At 58.2% G+C, this 16,764-nt stretch overlaps 3 protein-coding genes across 4 annotated transcripts; 1 reads left to right on the top strand and 2 right to left on the bottom strand.

Annotated features, from left to right (window-relative positions):
• Positions 1-223: 223 nt before the first annotated feature.
• VCF1 (VCP nuclear cofactor family member 1) lies at positions 224-7,998 on the bottom strand. Of its 2 annotated transcripts, XM_059864257.1 has the most exons (4): positions 7,845-7,998; positions 6,257-6,353; positions 2,597-2,659; positions 224-871 (listed from the first exon to the last, which is right to left on the bottom strand). In XM_059864257.1, exons 1-4 carry the CDS (start codon positions 7,889-7,891, stop codon positions 635-637), a joined length of 444 nt encoding a protein of 147 aa, XP_059720240.1. In that variant the 5' UTR covers positions 7,892-7,998; the 3' UTR covers positions 224-634. The 2 variants fall into 2 exon arrangements, with proteins under 2 accessions (XP_059720240.1, XP_059720241.1); XM_059864258.1 differs by lacking the exon at positions 2,597-2,659 and having other exon boundaries at positions 7,845-7,997.
• Positions 7,999-8,143: 145 nt separating this feature from the next.
• On the top strand, positions 8,144-11,927 carry C20H17orf80 (chromosome 20 C17orf80 homolog). The gene is made up of 4 exons (XM_059864233.1): positions 8,144-9,739; positions 10,042-10,149; positions 10,571-10,687; positions 11,115-11,927. The coding sequence occupies exons 1-4, from the start codon at positions 8,164-8,166 to the stop codon at positions 11,141-11,143; spliced, it is 1,830 nt and encodes a 609-aa protein (XP_059720216.1). The 5' UTR covers positions 8,144-8,163; the 3' UTR covers positions 11,144-11,927.
• A 1,046-nt stretch (positions 11,928-12,973) lies between these two features.
• On the bottom strand, positions 12,974-15,317 carry CPSF4L (cleavage and polyadenylation specific factor 4 like). The gene is made up of 5 exons (XM_059864738.1): positions 15,196-15,317; positions 14,035-14,201; positions 13,707-13,802; positions 13,463-13,556; positions 12,974-13,049 (listed from the first exon to the last, which is right to left on the bottom strand). The coding sequence occupies exons 1-5, from the start codon at positions 15,315-15,317 to the stop codon at positions 12,974-12,976; spliced, it is 555 nt and encodes a 184-aa protein (XP_059720721.1).
• Between the last annotated feature and the right edge of the window lie 1,447 nt (positions 15,318-16,764).

Raw genomic sequence — 16,764 nt, forward strand, 5'->3', positions numbered from 1 at the left:
CTGTGTCCTCCAGGCACCACCGCCCTGCTCTGAGAGGCCCCTGCAGCACCTGCCCAACCTGTCCTGGCTCTAATTTCACATTTCCCTTCCAGTCCTGCAGCAGTGAAGCTCATGAGAAAAGCCTCATCACCCTGAGCTGGGTGGGAGCTCACAGGCCTAAGCACCTGCACTCGCTGCTCCTGTTCTCACTAACTCTAAATGCTCAAAAAATTATGTTGCCAAATCATTTTTTAACTAGTTTATTGAAATTAAAAAAAGACTTATAAAACTGAAGAGGAACGCTTAAGAGAACTTTACAGAAAGCAACAACTTGCTAACAAACAGATTAGGCAGTCGATTGGAATTGGACAGTTTGCAATCCTATAACACACATGTGGACTCCTCGGTCTCCTCTTGCCACGTACTTTAGAACCACCCCAAAAAGAATCCTATAAAAATTGCTTCAAAGCCCCTTTTGCATTGCAATAGTGCAGCAAACCACAAGTAAACAATCTCCTGTTAACCTGTTATTTCAAATATAGACTGAAAAGGCAACAGGCAATTTTGTGCAATTCCATTTTAACAAACTTTGAAGTTGAAATATCAAATCTACACAGTGCTGTCCCTTCACAGAAGGCAGGGAGCTGCTGGGTCATCATGTAGGGAGGCGTCCCCGGCTCTGTAGGCTGTGGAAGTGGGCTTCCTTCAGGATCTGGTTGATGTGGAAGTAAGGACCTTGGCTTAGTGCAGACTGCTCGTGGAAGGGCTGGGAGGAGACAGGGCTGGATCCTGCAATCCTGGGGTTGAGGCTGGACTCTGCTCTGTCAGGGCTGTTGATGCTGCTGCTGCTACAGCTGCTGCTGCTGCTGCTCCCGCTGTCACTGCTGGAGGACTGGGACACAGAGGGTGAACAGCAACATCAGACACTTCTTCCTCGCCCCACAGAAGCAAACCTTTAGGATAAATCCCTCCCTTCCACACTTCCAGCCTGATGGACTGAATAAATCCACCTTGGCACGGACAGGTTGTTGCTGCCCACGCCAGTGTCACAGAGCTGAAGGGACAAGCCTTCACCCGGGGTTCAGTGACCTCCAGGGTGCTGGATTTCAATCCTCCCCAGTTAAACCCCTCAGCTCTGCCCCCAACCCCACGACTGCACTAGTGAAGTTTGCTGGGGTGATCCGAGAATTGGAAAATAAAGAACATTCCCAGGGAGCTGCAGTGTCAGTACAGGCAGGCAGGGCAGGGCTGGCACTTCTGCTCTAGCAGAGGTTTGAGGGAAGCACCATGCAAAGCACTTTCCTACAAGGCAATCCTAAAGTGAGATCTGAAGCATCCAAAGCAAGAGGCTGTGAGAAACAAATGCACACAACACCCACTTGAAGTCTTTGAACACCCTACCATCAAGTACTCTTCTCCCAGTTAAGCACTTCCATGGCAGTGTTAACTGGAAGTGTTCCACAGCAATTCCACACCAGTGGAATTGACTCAACGTGGCAGTGAAAGAGCAACAAGCACTGAGGAATTCCTCAGGCAGGGAAAGAACTCAGCATTTGACTGGGATAAGAGGCCAGGGCTCATTTGCCAGCATTTAGGACAACCACATTTCATGGGAATGGCTGGAAGAGCATTTGCCATCATCATAAGGGATTCAAAGACATAAAACACCATTTTAAGGGCTGCTAAGGAAAGGTTCCATTAGTTGCAGTTTTAGTTTGTGTGCTCTGCTGGTCAGGACCTGCAAATATTTGGGTGAGTCAATCAGCAAGTGGCTACTCTGCCACCCCATAAATGATTCATAAAAGCAGACAGAGTAAGTGACAGCAGCTAAAAAAAAAAAAATCGATATTTTTGTAAGGATTAAGCCACAGAAGTCACAGCTTTGTGGCCACATCAGAAGAGGACAAATTTCACTAAATCCTCAGGGATTTACCAGTCAGCAGCACTTCCAGAAGGACTTCACCTGGAGTAAGGCAGGAATGGTGGAAACTGCACCCAGCAGTGTGTGTGGAGTAGATCAGGAATGGTGCAAGCTGCACCCAGCAGTGAGTGTGGAGTAGATCAGGAATGGTGCAAGCTGCACCCAGCAGTGTGTGTGGAGTAAATCAGGAATGGTGCAAGCTGCACCCAGCAGTGAGTGTGGAGTAGATCAGGAAAGGTGCAAGCTGCACCCAGCAGTGAGTGTGGAGTAGATCAGGAATGGTGCAAGCTGCACCCAGCAGGGTGTGCAGTGCCCAGGGAGGCACTGTGGATGTTTGGGTGGAACACAACCCTCCCCCAGGCCCTGATCCACCATCGATCCTGCCCATCCAACCCTGACAAATTCCTTTGTTTTGCTAAGCACCAAAAATGCTTCAGCTCTGTGGGAGCACAGCAAGCCAAGCCAAGGGCCCCGGGCTGCAGGAGTGAAAAACACACAGCGGGGTCATTCCCAAGGGAGCACAGATGGAACCGCGGGAGCAACCAGCTCCTCTGCCTACATCTCGAGAGGGAGAGAGCCCCGGCAGGACAGGGAGGAGCTGGGGGTGGTGCTGGGCAGCGCAGCTGCTGTTGCAGAGCAGCACAAAGAGTCACACGCGATGCTGAGGGGTCACAGCAGCCTCGGAGAGAAACCCACCGCACAGGACACTTTGTTTCCTTTTAGTCTGCGCTCCTTAGTGAGCTTCGTTACAGCCACCTTCTGCAAATCAAGGTAAAAATCCAAATGAGAACCTGGCCTGGCTCGCTGCTCACGTTTCACATCTCAACAGACATTTTCCAGCTGTTAGTAGTGGTTATTTTGTGCATCTCAAAGCTGGCAGCGTGTCCTGGGACGTGCTTCTGACACCTCAGGCTGGTGACAGATGGGGTTTGTCAGACCCTCTTTATTTCCAGTTCTCTAAGGCAAAGATTCACTAGCACTGGCACCCCTTGGTCATTGCCCACCTCACACGGAACACCTACCATGTCCCCAGGCTGTGGTGCACATTCTGTAACGCATTTGGACTACAATCAGACAAGAAAAGAATCCTTAAAGTCATCAAGTCAGCAAGGCAGGCATCAACAAAGCTTTACAGGGGCAAAGGAAAGCAGCCCGGTGATATTTATGAATACTTTAGCTATCAAAAAGGCATCTTCAAGGTTTACTGGGCTCATTAACCCTTAACATCACACTTCAAGTTTTAAAACAAACCATGTCCTGTTAAATGTGCAGATCTGGGACAATCCCTCGGGACAGGAACTGGAGAAAGAGCCACTCAACCCCTGCTTCTCTCAATGCCTTCCAAGGGGAGTTTAACAGAGCCATGATCTGGTTTTAGTTAGAACTGAAGAGCAGCCCTTCTCTGGATAGTGGGGGACAAGAGCTTGGATTTGATCTGTGCCAAGAACCCGGGGCTGTTTCACTCCTGGCCAGAACAAAGAGGAACTGTGAGAAATTTGGGTGTGCAGAAGTTGTTCAGGAAGGAAAGGGTCAGCCAGAACACTCAGACTCACTTCCTTCCCTGGGAAAAGGAGAGCAAAGGGTTTGCACTGGTGATTCCCCAGGCTGCAGAGCACAGCTGGGAACCTCAGCACTCCCCTTGGAGGATCCACTGCAACTTCTCCTGGCTTCAACTGGGGACAAGCAATGGATTTCTAACCAACTACAGGGCAAACAACACAGCTGAGCTCCTGGAAAAGGGAGGACAGGCTGAACAGGAAGGGAAATTCTGTGGCAAAGGCTCTGCCTTGCTAATGTTTAACCCTGGCTGGAGCTGCAGCCCCGTGGCTGTGCCTGGCCATGGACTGAGCCCAGGGCAGAGGTTTCTGTCACCCTCAGGGTGGCTGTCACCTATGAGTGGCTTCTCCAGGAGTGGCACATCCTTACAGCAACTGGCCAAAAAGCAGCACTGCTGGAGATTGAAGAGAATCTGTTTCCATCCTGTGGAAGTTGGAAGTGCTGCCTGCCCTGGGTGAAAGGACAACCCAGAGGGAGAAAACAGCAAATCCTTTGGAACTGGATGTGATCTGGATGAGCAGTGGGACTCAGGGACTGAGGGGTAACACCACAGAACAGCCCAGGTTTGAACTGCCACTAAGGAAAAACCTCCCTTCACCTCATTCTCCAGAGCAAAACGTGCAAGACAAAAAAAAAAACCAGGAAGAGATCCTGGCAGAAAACACTGCTTGACTGGCATCAAGTTTAAAACACTGCTTGACTGCCCATCCTGAGGCTGTGTTCTCAAAGAGGCCTTGCTCTGCAAGAGGGAGCAGTCAGTTTGAACCAAAACAGGCCAGAGGAATCAGGACTTGGGGTAATGTTTCACAAAAAGCAGGTGTGCAATGCCCTGTGATGAAAAGCAACTCTCCCGTGCTCTTGGAAGCCACAGATTGCTCCCACTCCCCTTTCCCAGGCAATATCCCAAATCCAGTGGGGAGTTTTAACCAGCTAGAGGTGTCTTTGCACACAGCAAAGTATCAGGGAACTAAATGCAAGGGTTGCAAACTGGCTGAGAGTTTCCAAGCAGCACCAATCGGAAGCACTCCGCACAATGAGCACAAGGATTTCTCCCTTTGGCACAGGAAGTCCTTAACCAAATGTTGGAATAATACAGATTTAATCTCGTGGCTTGAATTTCTGGGCATGCTCAGCAGAGGGATCTGACAAGAAAACAAGCCAAAAAAACAAAAAGAAAAAGCTCCATTCATCAGGAGGAAACATTGGGAATTCTGTTCTGTGCTGTTTGAGAAGCTGTGCCCACACCCTCAGCAGTGAGAGCTCCTCCCTGCCTCACACCAGGGTTTAATGGGTTAAAACCAGACTTTAGCAGTAAAAGTGCATGCAAGAAGCAGAGTCTCTGCCAGGCTGAGCAGTGACCTTGCCCTGGCTCAGCCATGCCCGTGCTGGCTGCTGTCACCCCTCGTGTGTGGCCACTGCCAGCCCTGCTTCCAGTGGCTCTGCCCCAACACCAGGTGCTCACACACCAAGCAAAGGTGCTGCTGGCACTCACCATCAGGGGCTTTTCCTGATATCCTTAACTTCATTACTGCTACTGCAATCCCTTGTTCCACACTACATCCATCCTCTCCTGCCACAAAGCTGCTTTAGCCTTTAACTACTCTACACACACGGAGGGCTCTGACCTGTTGGACAAGTGATTCAGGGTCAGGTGGCAACAAACCAGGGTGCTGCTCCCAGCACACCCCAAATGCAAAGTCTCCTCCTGAAAACACAGCAGCACAGGGCAGTTTTCACCCCAGAGGATTCCTCTGTGATGGACAGCAGCTCTCAGAGCATTTCCTGTCACATCATCTACTTGTCCAGGTTAAGAGAGAGTTTCCCCCACAACAGGAATGTAGGAATATCCATCTGAAACCATTCAGGGATTGTAAAAGAGCTCCAAGTTACACAGCAACTAAATATTTTTTGCAAAGTATAATTAACAGTTGAATAATTGAGTTAATTCCATAATAATTCAGACTGTAATTGCTCATTACAATCCACCTTCAAAGTGAGGAGGCTCCAAAAAACCAAGGATATTTCCAAAACCTTCAAAGAAATCAATTTCATTGACTTCAGAGCTCTGCATCCTCTTTTCCATGAATGTTTTATAGCACAAGGATGTGGCTCACAGTGAATTTTCAGGTGATTCACCCAGGTGACGTCTCAGAAAATCTGTGAGCAGTTGGGAAATCAGCAATTTAAATTGTTTTTGAAGAAAAGAAATCTCAAATTGCACCAAGAGAACACCTGTCTGGTGAGGGGTAAGAAAACAAGAGAGTTTATCCCCCATCCAGCAAAATAAAAAAGGGAATTTATGAGAAAAAAACCAATGAGTTTTGACTTTGTCTTGGTTAAACTGAGCAGCTCTATCAGAGCATTTTTTGCACATCAGATAAGGCCTGCCTGGAATGTGTTTTGTCTTTCTCCCACAAATAATCACCTCACTGTGAGGAAAGGCAAAGCTGATGGTCAGGCAGAGTGAGCACAGGGACACAGCCACCCCCAGCAGCCCCTCAGCTCTGGGCACAGCTCAGCCCAAACTAAAACCAGAAACTAACAGCAAAACCAAAAAGCTGCAAATTCTTTCCCCGGGTGCTGCGAGGCAGGATTTGAAATTTCTTCCCAGAAATATTCAGACCAGGGATAAGCAGGCTCACTAGAAATGCTGATTTCTAAACTGATTTCAATCCTGATGTCACCAGGTCAAACCTCACAACCTCAAACACAAAGCTGTGAAATAAAGATGAAACAAAAAGCACAGATATTCCAGCTGCTGTTGAAATGCAGCCTGGATTTGCCTGGGCAGGCTCTCACCTCAGTGTCCCACGAGTCCTGCAGGACAGAGTTCCTGGTGCTACGTTTGGTCTGGGGAACGTGACCATCCTCTTCATTGCCATTCCTTCTCCTCTTCCTGCAGGGGAGAAGGAATGATCAGCTCACTGATCCACTTCTGCTTTGCCCTCTGAAGGCACCCAAGGAGGGCAGGGACACTGAGAAATGGATGCAGGGTGTCTCCAGCCCCCTGAGGTGCTGTGGGCTCTCACATTCCCCTTTAGCTGCAGCCTGAGGGCACAGACAGGAGGATCCTGCTCCTCACAAGATGTTTCCTATCAGTTTAAGGGGTGTGGATTAAAACCATCCTTCTCAATAAACTGATTTAACACCTGCCAGCCTTGCAGATGTAAAAATAATCCCTGGGCTGAGAGTGACACCTGACAAGCTGAGGCCAGCCCTGGGACGAGTGGCACTGACCACATCTCCAATTACTCACCTGCTCACACCACCCCACAAGGGCTCCTTGGCCTCTCCCCTCTGACAGTGTTTGGAGCCACATTCCAAAACAGTCACATTTCCCAGGTGGAAATGAGGTTTTGTCAGGAAGCACGTCGTGGAAAACAAACTCTTTCCTGTTTCTGATGCATCTGCCACCCTCTCATGGCACCTGGCACTGTCTGGCATGGTGGGTACAGGTTCTAACCTAATTTTTATCCAGATCTTTGCAGGCATCGAGGCACAGTAGAGTTTGGAGGAGGACAATGGGGTGGGGGCAGTGCTGGTATTCCCAGGGTAGAGAGGGAACACCTCAAAGACCAGGCTGGACAGGAGCTGGAACAACCTGGGGCAGTGGGAGGTGTCCCTGCCCACGGCAGGGGGTGGCACTGGATGGGACTGAAGGTCCCTCCCAACCCACGGTGTGATTCTGTGCCACCAACACAGCAGCTGCTCCCCAGCAGCATCCCAGAATTCCCACACAAACATCAAACGATTCCTCCCCACCCTACAAACACGACGAGTCAGCCAGGATCTCAGCAGCCTCCAAAAAAACACGGGATGGAGCTGTTTCGGTGTGCCTAAAATTAACCCGTGCTCGAATGAGTCAAAACAGACTCGAGGGAGGTATTTATAACCGGCTCCTTTCTGTGCAGCAGGCTTTGGCCCACGCCTACAGCCCGGAGCTGCCTCCCTGCTCCCCATCCCAGGGATGGCAGGCACCGAACGCTGTCCATCTGTCCGGAACGCTCTTTGGGGGAGGGATACTCCTCTGGAGCCTCCGGCTCCTTCCTTTCCCCAGCCTCTGCAGTGACCTCGGCAGCTCGCACGGGCCTTGGGGCACCCTGGGCTATGGAAAGTGTCCGTGCCCGCGGCAGGGGGAGCACGGACGGGCTCTGGGGTCCCTTCCACCCCACTCCCCAGCCCCACGATCCCCCACAGCCTCCCAGCGCTCCACGGTCCCTCTGCTTCCTCCCCCACCCCGCATCCCTGCGGAGCGCCCGCAGCCTCCGCGACCCCCGCCGCCCCCTTCACCCCTCCCAGCGCTCGGGGCCCGCTCTCCCCTTCCCCAGCCCGCTCCCCTCAGCGCGGGCCCTCCTTCCCCCCCTCAGGCCTCGCTGCCCTCACCCACCTCTGTCTCGCTCCCCGCTCGCTCGGCAGCGGCTGCCGGCAGCTCATGGCGGGCGGGAGCGCGGCGGGGCGGGCGGAGGGGCCGCGGTGGGGCGGCGGGGAGGCCGCGCTGAGGGGCGGAGGCCGCGCTGAGGGGCGGCAGCGCGGCCCTGCCCGGCCCCGACCGCCGCTTCCGCCGCCGCCGCCTCGCCCCCGTGACGTCACGGCGTGCGCCTGCGCGGGGGGCGGGGCCGCGTCATTGTGACGTCACAGCGCGCGCCGCGCGGGCGGGTGGGGGAGCCGCAGCATTGTGACGTCACCGGGCGGTACCGGTACCGGTGATGGCGGCGGGGGCGACGGGGCCGGAGCTGTGCCCGCACTGCCGGCGGCCCTTCAAGCGGCTCCGCGCGCACCTCCCGCACTGCAAGGCCGCGCCGGCAGCACCGGCAGCCAGCCCCCGGCCGGGCCCCGGCAGCGCCGCGCCGCCCGTCCCGAGCAGTGGCCGAGGTTCAGGGGCCCGCCCGAGCCCCGCCAGCGCACCGGGATCGGCGCCGGGATCGAACCCCCAGCCCTCCGCCGCCAGCGGCAGCGCCCCGGAGCCCAGCCCAGCGCCGCGCCCCCGGCCGGCCCCCGGTACCGGCCCCCGCGCGGTGCGGGACGTGGCCCGGAGCCTGGACCTGCACCCCGAGGAGGTGGAGGACGTGCCCCAGAGGCTGCAGGACGGGGTGAAGGTGGTGATCGAGAAGCACCGCGCCAGGGTGGTCAGGGAGAAGGAGCCGCGCAGCCGCGGGGAGCGGACGGAGCCCGGCCCCGCTCCCCGCCAATCTGCCCCAAAATCCCGGAGCAAGGAGCCGCGGAGCCGGGGAGCCGCGGGGAGCGGGACTGCTGCGAGCTCCAAGGGAGAAAAAAGCGGTTCGAAGGCACCAAAGACACTTGCTGAGAGCAGCAACAGCCCCGGTGACCTCGTCCGGCAGGAGGGAAGAGACAAATCCCAGGCTGGAGGGGAGCGGGGGCCGCTGGACGTCGGGGTGGGACCTGAACCCCCCGCGTGTGCTCCGCACCCCCGGAGCCTCCGGCTGTCACCGGCGGAGGGGCTCGGAGCTCACGGCCGGGGGACGCCCGGGAATGAGCTCAGCCTGCGGGGTCCGCGGGGGGTGGCAGCGCCCGAGCCCACCGTGAGCCCGGGCACAGCCCCGGGGCTGGCTCTGCCCCAAACCCAGCTCAGCCTGAGCCCGGGCACAGCCCCGGGGCTGGCTCTGTCCCTCACACCCCAAACCCAGCTCAGCCTGAGCCCGGGCACAGCCCCGGGGCTGGCTCTGCCCCAAACCCAGCTCAGCCTGAGCCCGGGCACAGCCCCGGGGCTGGCTCTGCCCCAAACCCAGCTCAGCCTGAGCCCGGGCACAGCCCCGGGGCTGGCTCTGCCCCAAACCCAGCTCAGCCTGAGCCCGGGCACAGCCCCGGGGCTGGCTCTGCCCCAAACCCAGCTCAGCCTGAGCCCGGGCACAGCCCCGGGGCTGGCTCTGCCCCAAACCCAGCTCAGCCTGAGCCCGGGCACAGCCCCGGGGCTGGCTCTGCCCCAAACCCAGCTCAGCCTGAGCCCGGGCACAGCCCCGGGGCTGGCTCTGCCCCAAACCCAGCTCAGCCTGAGCCCAGGCACAGCCCCGGGGCTGGCTCTGCCCCAAACCCAGCCCGTCCTGAGCCCCGGCACAGCCCCGGGGCTGGCTCTGCCCCTCACACCCCAAACCCAGCCCTCCTGCTCGGGCCGGGCCTCGGGCAGCAGTGCCAGGGGCTTGGAGTGGTTTCCAGACCTGTATCCCGAGTCGGGAGGGCTGGGGATTTTTCCAGGGAAGCGTTTCCACGAGGATGTGAGGATCGCCGTGGAGATGCCCAGGTGTGGCTTGGCACAGGGGCAACAAGGTAACAAAAATCTCCCTGCTGGGATGTGTTGGAATGGCAGCTGGAATGGGAGAGGAGGGGCAGGGAATGCTGGGCTTGCCCAGGGAAGGATCCAGGAGAATCCGAGGAGCTTTAACTGGGCCTCCTCCAGCCTGCAAAGCCAATGGGTGATGTGTTGATGGAGTCTTGGGCTGATGGAGCCCAAACTCTGTGGGAGAGGTGATTCCCTTTCCTTTTCCCAGCCCGAACTGCACATCCCATCCCATCCCAGCTCCCCTGGCAGCACAGAGCCCTCGTTGTGACCATGCTGTGTCACCCTGCAGGTCCCCTCTCCGAGAGGCCCCTGATGGAGGTGAGGCTGGGCGAGCTGCACACCTGGATCAGCACCTGCAGCTTCTCTCCCCAGGGGCTGCTGGGAGCAGTGCAGAGAGGTGAGCATTCCTGGCTTTTGGGGCAGCTCCATCCCACTTCTCTGATTGACTTTGCTGGGCCAAGGCACCAGCCTGAATCTTTACAGAGCACAAATCATGGAGTGCTGGAAGGGTCTGAGAAAGATGATCCAGTGCCATCCCCTGCCTCCCACTGTCCCAGGTGGCTCCAAACCCCATCCAGCCTGGCCTTGGGCAGTGCCAGGAATCCAGGAGCAGCCACAGCTCCTCAGGGCACCCTGTGCCAACACCTCACCCCCCTCACAAGGAACAATTCCTTCCCATCCATCGTCCCATCAATCCCTGCCCTCTGGCAGTGCGAATAAACAAACATCCCCAGCATTTTAGCTCTGTGAAGTTGCAGGGAACCAGTGAATTCCCAAGAACAGCCCATGATTTATCCCTCTCCTTTCTCTCCCAACAGCCTGGAGCAGTTATTGTGCCAAGTACATCCACGTGAGGCAGGGGGGACCTGCTGGAATCTCCATGCTCCTGGCTGGGTACTGCCTGCTCAGCTATGGCTGGAACTATCAGCACTTCAGTAAGACTTCCTATTTCAGGAATTCTTCCTTTTGCAACACTTGGAAAGACTGTTTAACACCCCTGTTAATTAAAGCTCTGAAATAATTGAAATAATTAAATTGTTTAAACACTCCCCATTTAATACCAGAGCTCAGAGAGCAGGATTCTCTAGGTGGGCAGAGGAATTTGGTCAATAAAAGTGCTGATAGCAGTTGCTGACTCACAGCTTCTCCCTGGAGAGCACCAGGATTGTCAGGAGCACTTTGAAAAGCCCACACAGGGCAGAGGGAGAAGTTCCAACAGGAGCTGCATTTCCTGACAGATGACAAGGGCTTTGCTGGTGTTTGGGTGGTTCCCCCTGGCAGCACAGAAACAGAGAAGCTGCACTTGGGCTGGTGACAGATCCCTGAGCTGACCCTGGGATTTTTTCCTCCCTGTTCTTCCAGAGCGGCACCACTGGCGAAAATACCACTGAAGGAGCTGGAGCAGCACTCAGGGAGCAGCCCCAGCTCTTGGGGAGGCAGCAGAGCAGCCAGGAGCTGGATCCCAGCAGGAATTCCCAGCAGCAGGGGCCTGGCTGGGGCTGGAGCTGAGGAGGAGCCGCTTTGCAGGTCGGCTTGTGTGGCAGAGAGGTGACAGGGACGGCCTGTGGTCACCCCTCCGTGGTCAGGCAGCTTTTAGTAGTGAAATGAGAAAGCTTTAGAGGCACCTGAGAGATCTGTGGGGGCAGGAGAGCTCCTGGAGGCTGCAGAGTCCCAGATCCCTTGTTTGGGACAGGGGACAGCGCCTTGTCCTGAGCTGGCATTAGAGATTATTTGACAATTCTGCTGTAGCTGAGTGGACTTCAACCCCAAGAACCATTCCCTTTACATTCAGAGCTGTGTCTGGCCCAGCCCAGTTTGTACTCACCCCTTGTACTGGTAGGACTGGCCAGGACCTGTGTGAAGGCACTGGAGCAGCAGCTCAGACCACAACACCCTAATTCTGGGGAAGAAAACTCCATGGGATGAGCTGTTGTGCCCAAAGGGCAAACCCGTGCCTGCAGCAGGCAAACCAGGACACTCAGGAGTGCTAGTTGGAGCCTGCCATTCCCAGACATGTCTGGGAAAGGGTTGCTCATGTTCCAGGCATGAAGGGATAAAAAAAGAGCCAAGAATTAAAAGTCTGAGCTCTTTTATTCTGCAGAGTGCAGTAGTGCTGTGACAGAGGTGTTGCACCAAAAACTCTCTCACCAGCAATAAAAACCTGTGTGGCTTTTCCTTTCCTGCTTGGGTTGTGATCTCAAACGTGGTGCTTTGTGCCCCCTTCCCAAGGGACGAGCACATCCCCACACCCCTGTGCCCAGGATCCTGGCCCCAGCCACTCCTCTGCCCCTTCAAACCTTGGGAATGCTGCTGCTGCCCCAGCCTGCCTGCAGCCAGCTGTGCCAGGGGAGCAGCCAGCTGTGCCAGGTCCTGATTTTCATTGCATGCAGTGATTTCTGTGCTGCCTGTGCCAGCTGTGAGCTGGTGCTGGGCAAACCCTGCTGGCTTTCCTTGCCCAGCAGCTGCCCCGGTGCCGTGTCCGTGCTGTCCCGTGGTGTTCTCCTCCTCCCCTGAGCTGTGTGGAGCACTGGAGTCACTTTCCCAGCAGCATTTCCAGCTGAGTCCTCCTGCTCTGGCTGGCACAGGGACTGGCTGATCCTCTCTGGGGGCACAGGGAAGGGGTTTGTGCTGGATCAGCCCCTGCCACGTCCCCGTGTGTTTGTTTTGACCCCATTTCCAAAGGAATGGGATCATGGAAACAGCACCCTGAGAGTTCCAACTACACCAGACCTCCAAGCCAGAGGGATTTGTGCTTCCCAGGGTTCTCACCACTGAAATCCCTTCCCCTGCTGGTTCCCACCCCAGCACCAAGGGGACAGGGCCAAATATCACAAGGAAAAGACACATTTCCAGTCAAAGAGGCTCTTTGGGAGCACTCTGGGAATCCCCACAGCACCTGCTGTCCCTCATCCTCCTTCCAAGGTGAGACCTCTGCTCCCAGCCCTCCCATTCCCCAAAATCTCTCACCTTGGAGCAGGTGTCTCCTTCCAGCAGGCTCTGAGGGCTCGGGGGGCAGCCACTGGTGTCCCACAGCTGAGCTGCCAGGTGCTGGGTGCCACGTGGAGGTGGCTCCTTGGCTGGCACATGCTCACCTCCCCTCTCCTCTGCAGCAGCCAGATCCCTCTGTACCAGCCCCCACGGACATCCAGCTTCCTGGGGGAAAGGGGCAGGGGGGGCAGTTGGCAGCTGCTGCCCCACAGGAGCTGGGGGCAGCCAGGGCATCATCCCCAAGGGCACAGGGACAGCAGCTTCACCTTGGATGGGTCTGTGCTGCTCGTCATCAGCCCGGCCTTGAGGCTGGAGGGGACACAGAGGACAGGCAGTTACTGCTTGGGCTGTCCCCAGACCCTCCCGAGGCTCCCCCAGCCCCTCAGGGGTGTCCTGGAGCTGCTACAGGCACCTGCATGGGGACTAGGGCTGTCCCCAGACCCCCCTGAGGCTCCCCCAGCTCCTCAGGGGTGTCCTGGAGCTGCTACAGGCACCTCCATGGGGACCAGGGCTGTCCCCAGACCCCCCTGAGGCTCCCCCAGCCCCTCAGGGCTGTCCCCTGCCCACCCACCGCTGTCCCTGCTGTCAGCAGCACAGCTCAGGTGTGGCTTTGGTTAATTCAGACCCTTTGTGTCCCCGTCCCTGACCCTGCAAGGGCCACAGCCACCTCAGAGAGGGGATTTTACCCCCCCAACCACGTTCCAAGCCCCCCCAGTACGTACTGCACGAATTTGCACTTGGGTCCCTCCGGGCAGAAGCCCACCAGGTAGTTGGCACACATCACCCTCCTCGTGTGCTTGTACTTGCACAGGGGACCTGCCAGGCAGAGGGGACACTCACAGGGACACTGTGGGAGCTCTGCTCTCCCTGCAGCCCAGAGCCCAAAGCCACCCACCCCCGGGGTCGTGGGCACCAGCCCCATCCCCGCTGGGCACCCCCTGCCCGCCCAGCCCTGCCCCAGCTCACCGTGCCAGCAGAAGCCTCGGTCGTACCAGGGACAGCCCACGGTGCTGGCGGTGGCACCCACGTGCAGGAAGGGACAGTCCTTGCTGCTGCACTCCCCTGCGGGAGCAAGGCGTGCGACATTCGGGACAATGCACAGGGATGAAAGGAATTGGGGTGCCCTGGGAGCAGCCAGGTTTAGCTGGGGTGGGGGGACAGTGACCCTGGCTGCGTGACAGTGGCGCTTCTTCCCGCAGTCAGGAGGTGGCATCAGCCGCTCGCTAGAGGCCAGCCCCGAGGGATGAGAGAGGGCTGGGAAGGGGCTCCCTGGCATGGCCAGCCCCGCACCTACCGAACTTGGAGTAGAAATAGCACTCGGGCATCCTGCTGGCATCGTAGTCGTGCAGGAAGTCGCAGCCTTCGCCCCTCTTGCAGAGCCCTCGCAGCCAATGCTTGCACACGGCGGGCTTGGCCCCGCCGGGCCGCGGGTGGCCCTGCACACCTGGGACAGCCCTGTCACTGCCAGCCTGTCCCCAGTGTCCCTGCACACCTGGGACAGCCCTGTCACTGCCAGCCTGTCCCCAGTGTCCCTCCACACCTGGGACAGCCCTGTCACTGCCAGCCTGTCCCCAGTGTCCCTGCACACCTGGGACAGCCCTGTCACTGCCAGCCTGTCCCCAGTGTCCCTGCACACCTGGGACAGCCCTGTCACTGCCAGCCTGTCCCCGGTGTCCCTGCACACCTGGGACAGCCCTGTCACTGCCAGCCTGTCCCCAGTGTCCCTGCACACCTGGGACAGCCCTGTCACTGCCAGCCTGTCCCCAGTGTCCCTCCACACCTGGGACAGCCCTGTCACTGCCAGCCTGTCCCCAGTGTCCCTGCACACCTGGGACAGCCCTGTCACTGCCAGCCTGTCCCCAGTGTCCCTCCACACCTGGGACAGCCCTGTCACTGCCAGCCTGTCCCCAGTGTCCCTGCACACCTGGGACAGCCCTGTCACTGCCAGCCTGTCCCCAGTGTCCCTCCACACCTGGGACAGCCCTGTCACTGCCAGCCTGTCCCCAGTGTCCCTCCACACCTGGGACAGCCCTGTCACTGCCAGCCTGTCCCCAGTGTCCCTCCACACCTGGGACAGCCCTGTCACTGCCAGCCTGTCCCCAGTGTCCCTCCACACCTGGGACAGCCCTGTCACTGCCAGCCTGTCCCCAGTGTCCCTCCACACCTGGGACAGCCCTGTCACTGCCAGCCTGTCCCCAGTGTCCCTCCACACCTGGGACAGCCCTGTCACTGCCAGCTTGTCCCCAGCCCCAGGGTGGGGAGGGCTTCACCTGCAACCCCCAGTGCTGTCCCTGTGGGGACACTGGGGACCCTGGCAGCTCCCCAACAGCTTTGCCAGCTGCATCCCCGAGGGAGAAATGCCCGGAGCCAGGACAAAAACCACCCAGGTTTTGCAGGAGGGCAGCAAGGGGAGAGCCCCAAAAGCTCCCACAGCCCCACCACCCTCCAAAAACACCACAGCCCGGCCCCCAACTTACTGTCTACCCCCGGGAAGGGCAGGGGCTGAGCTCTGAGCTCCTCCACACCAGCCTCCGAGTCAAACCTCATCTTCTCCACGCCAGCCACCAGCTCCTGCATCATCCCTGCTGTGGGAAGAGCCTGCTCCAGCCCGACAGGGGAAGGGGAAGAGGCAGGGGCGCTCCCAGGGAAAACAGAGCTCTCCAAAGGGAACACCACGCTCTGGAGGGCCCTGCAGCCGCCCTGGGCCCCAACAAAACCCTCCTCCTCCTCCCCAGGCAGAGCAGAACCAGCCCCAGCAGCCCTGGAGTGCTGCATTTAGAGGGGGGAGTTGCCCACATCTGATCCCAATTTGCAGCCCTGATTGCCTGCTGCCGCAGCTGGGGAGCTCAGCCCCCGGCCCCAGGCAGCCCCTCTCAGCCTCCCCGCTCCCACATCTGCTTCTCCTCCAGGAAAGGGGGCTGGGGCTGGCTGGGAGCTGGGTTAACCCCTCACTTTGAGGCCTTAGATGGAGACAAATATGGCCAGAGTGCTGGGACTGAGCATTCCAACAGCACGGCGTGGATGCTGGGTGTGCTTTGGTGTGCTCTGGGCGCAGCAGCACCAGCCCCAGGCCTGCTCTCCAGCACCTGGCAAGACAGACACACATCCCTGGGCTCCTGGAAGGGGCCACACCTTGCATCCCAACAAATCATGGAATGGTTTCCTGTGGAATGCTCCTTAGAGCCCTCCTTGCTCCATCCTCAGGCAGGGACACTTCCACTGGGCTGCCCAGCAGCCCCTCCCACCCCTGCTATGGGGCTCTCATGGGCTCCAGAGGCACATTCTGGGCATGACCAGGGCTCCGTGGGTTTCCTGGAGCCCACCTGGAGCAGGATTCATCCCTGGATTTATCCCAAAGCTCCGTCCCTGCTCCCTCCCACGGCCACGCTCAGCGCCCAGGGCTGCCACGGCCCATGGAGCCCTGCTCCCATTCTGTCACTTGCCATCAGAGCACTGGACCAGCACTGCCACAGTGCTGCCCGTGGGTGCTGCAGGGTGCTGGGCACCCACCACCCACCCTGCAGCCGTGTGGGACATCCCGGGTGCCACCCGCCGGTGTGGCAGCTGTCACTGTGCCCACCCCGGGGAGGTGGCAGCTGTCACTGTGCCCACCACCGAGGGCTTTGGGGAGGCTGGGGGTGCAGCCTCGCTGCCTGTGGCCGGTGCTGGCCGGACGCTGGTGCTGCTGGTGTCACTCCCCACCGGCCCAGCACACGTGGCACTGTCCCTGTCCCCGCTCCCTCCTGCTGTCCCTGTCCCGTGGAGCGGGGCCGTGTCCCGGCCGTGCTCAGCAGCCCCGCTCGCACTTTCTGCCCCATCAGCTCGCGGCACCGCGGCGCTGCCGAGCCCGAGCCTGGAGCCGACAGGCGTCACAAAGATCAGGGTGGCCGAGTGACAGTGGCAGGCGGCCCGTGAAGTGTCACCCCAGGCTGCTCCCCGCCCCACAGCCCCGGGGAGCACAGCGGGCAAAGCCCGGGGACCAAACCTCGCTGCTTTGTGTCCGAGCACCCCGGAGGGACAAGAG

Source organism: Haemorhous mexicanus, chromosome 20, assembly GCF_027477595.1.
Source record: "Haemorhous mexicanus isolate bHaeMex1 chromosome 20, bHaeMex1.pri, whole genome shotgun sequence".
Lineage (NCBI taxonomy): Eukaryota > Metazoa > Chordata > Aves > Passeriformes > Fringillidae > Haemorhous > Haemorhous mexicanus.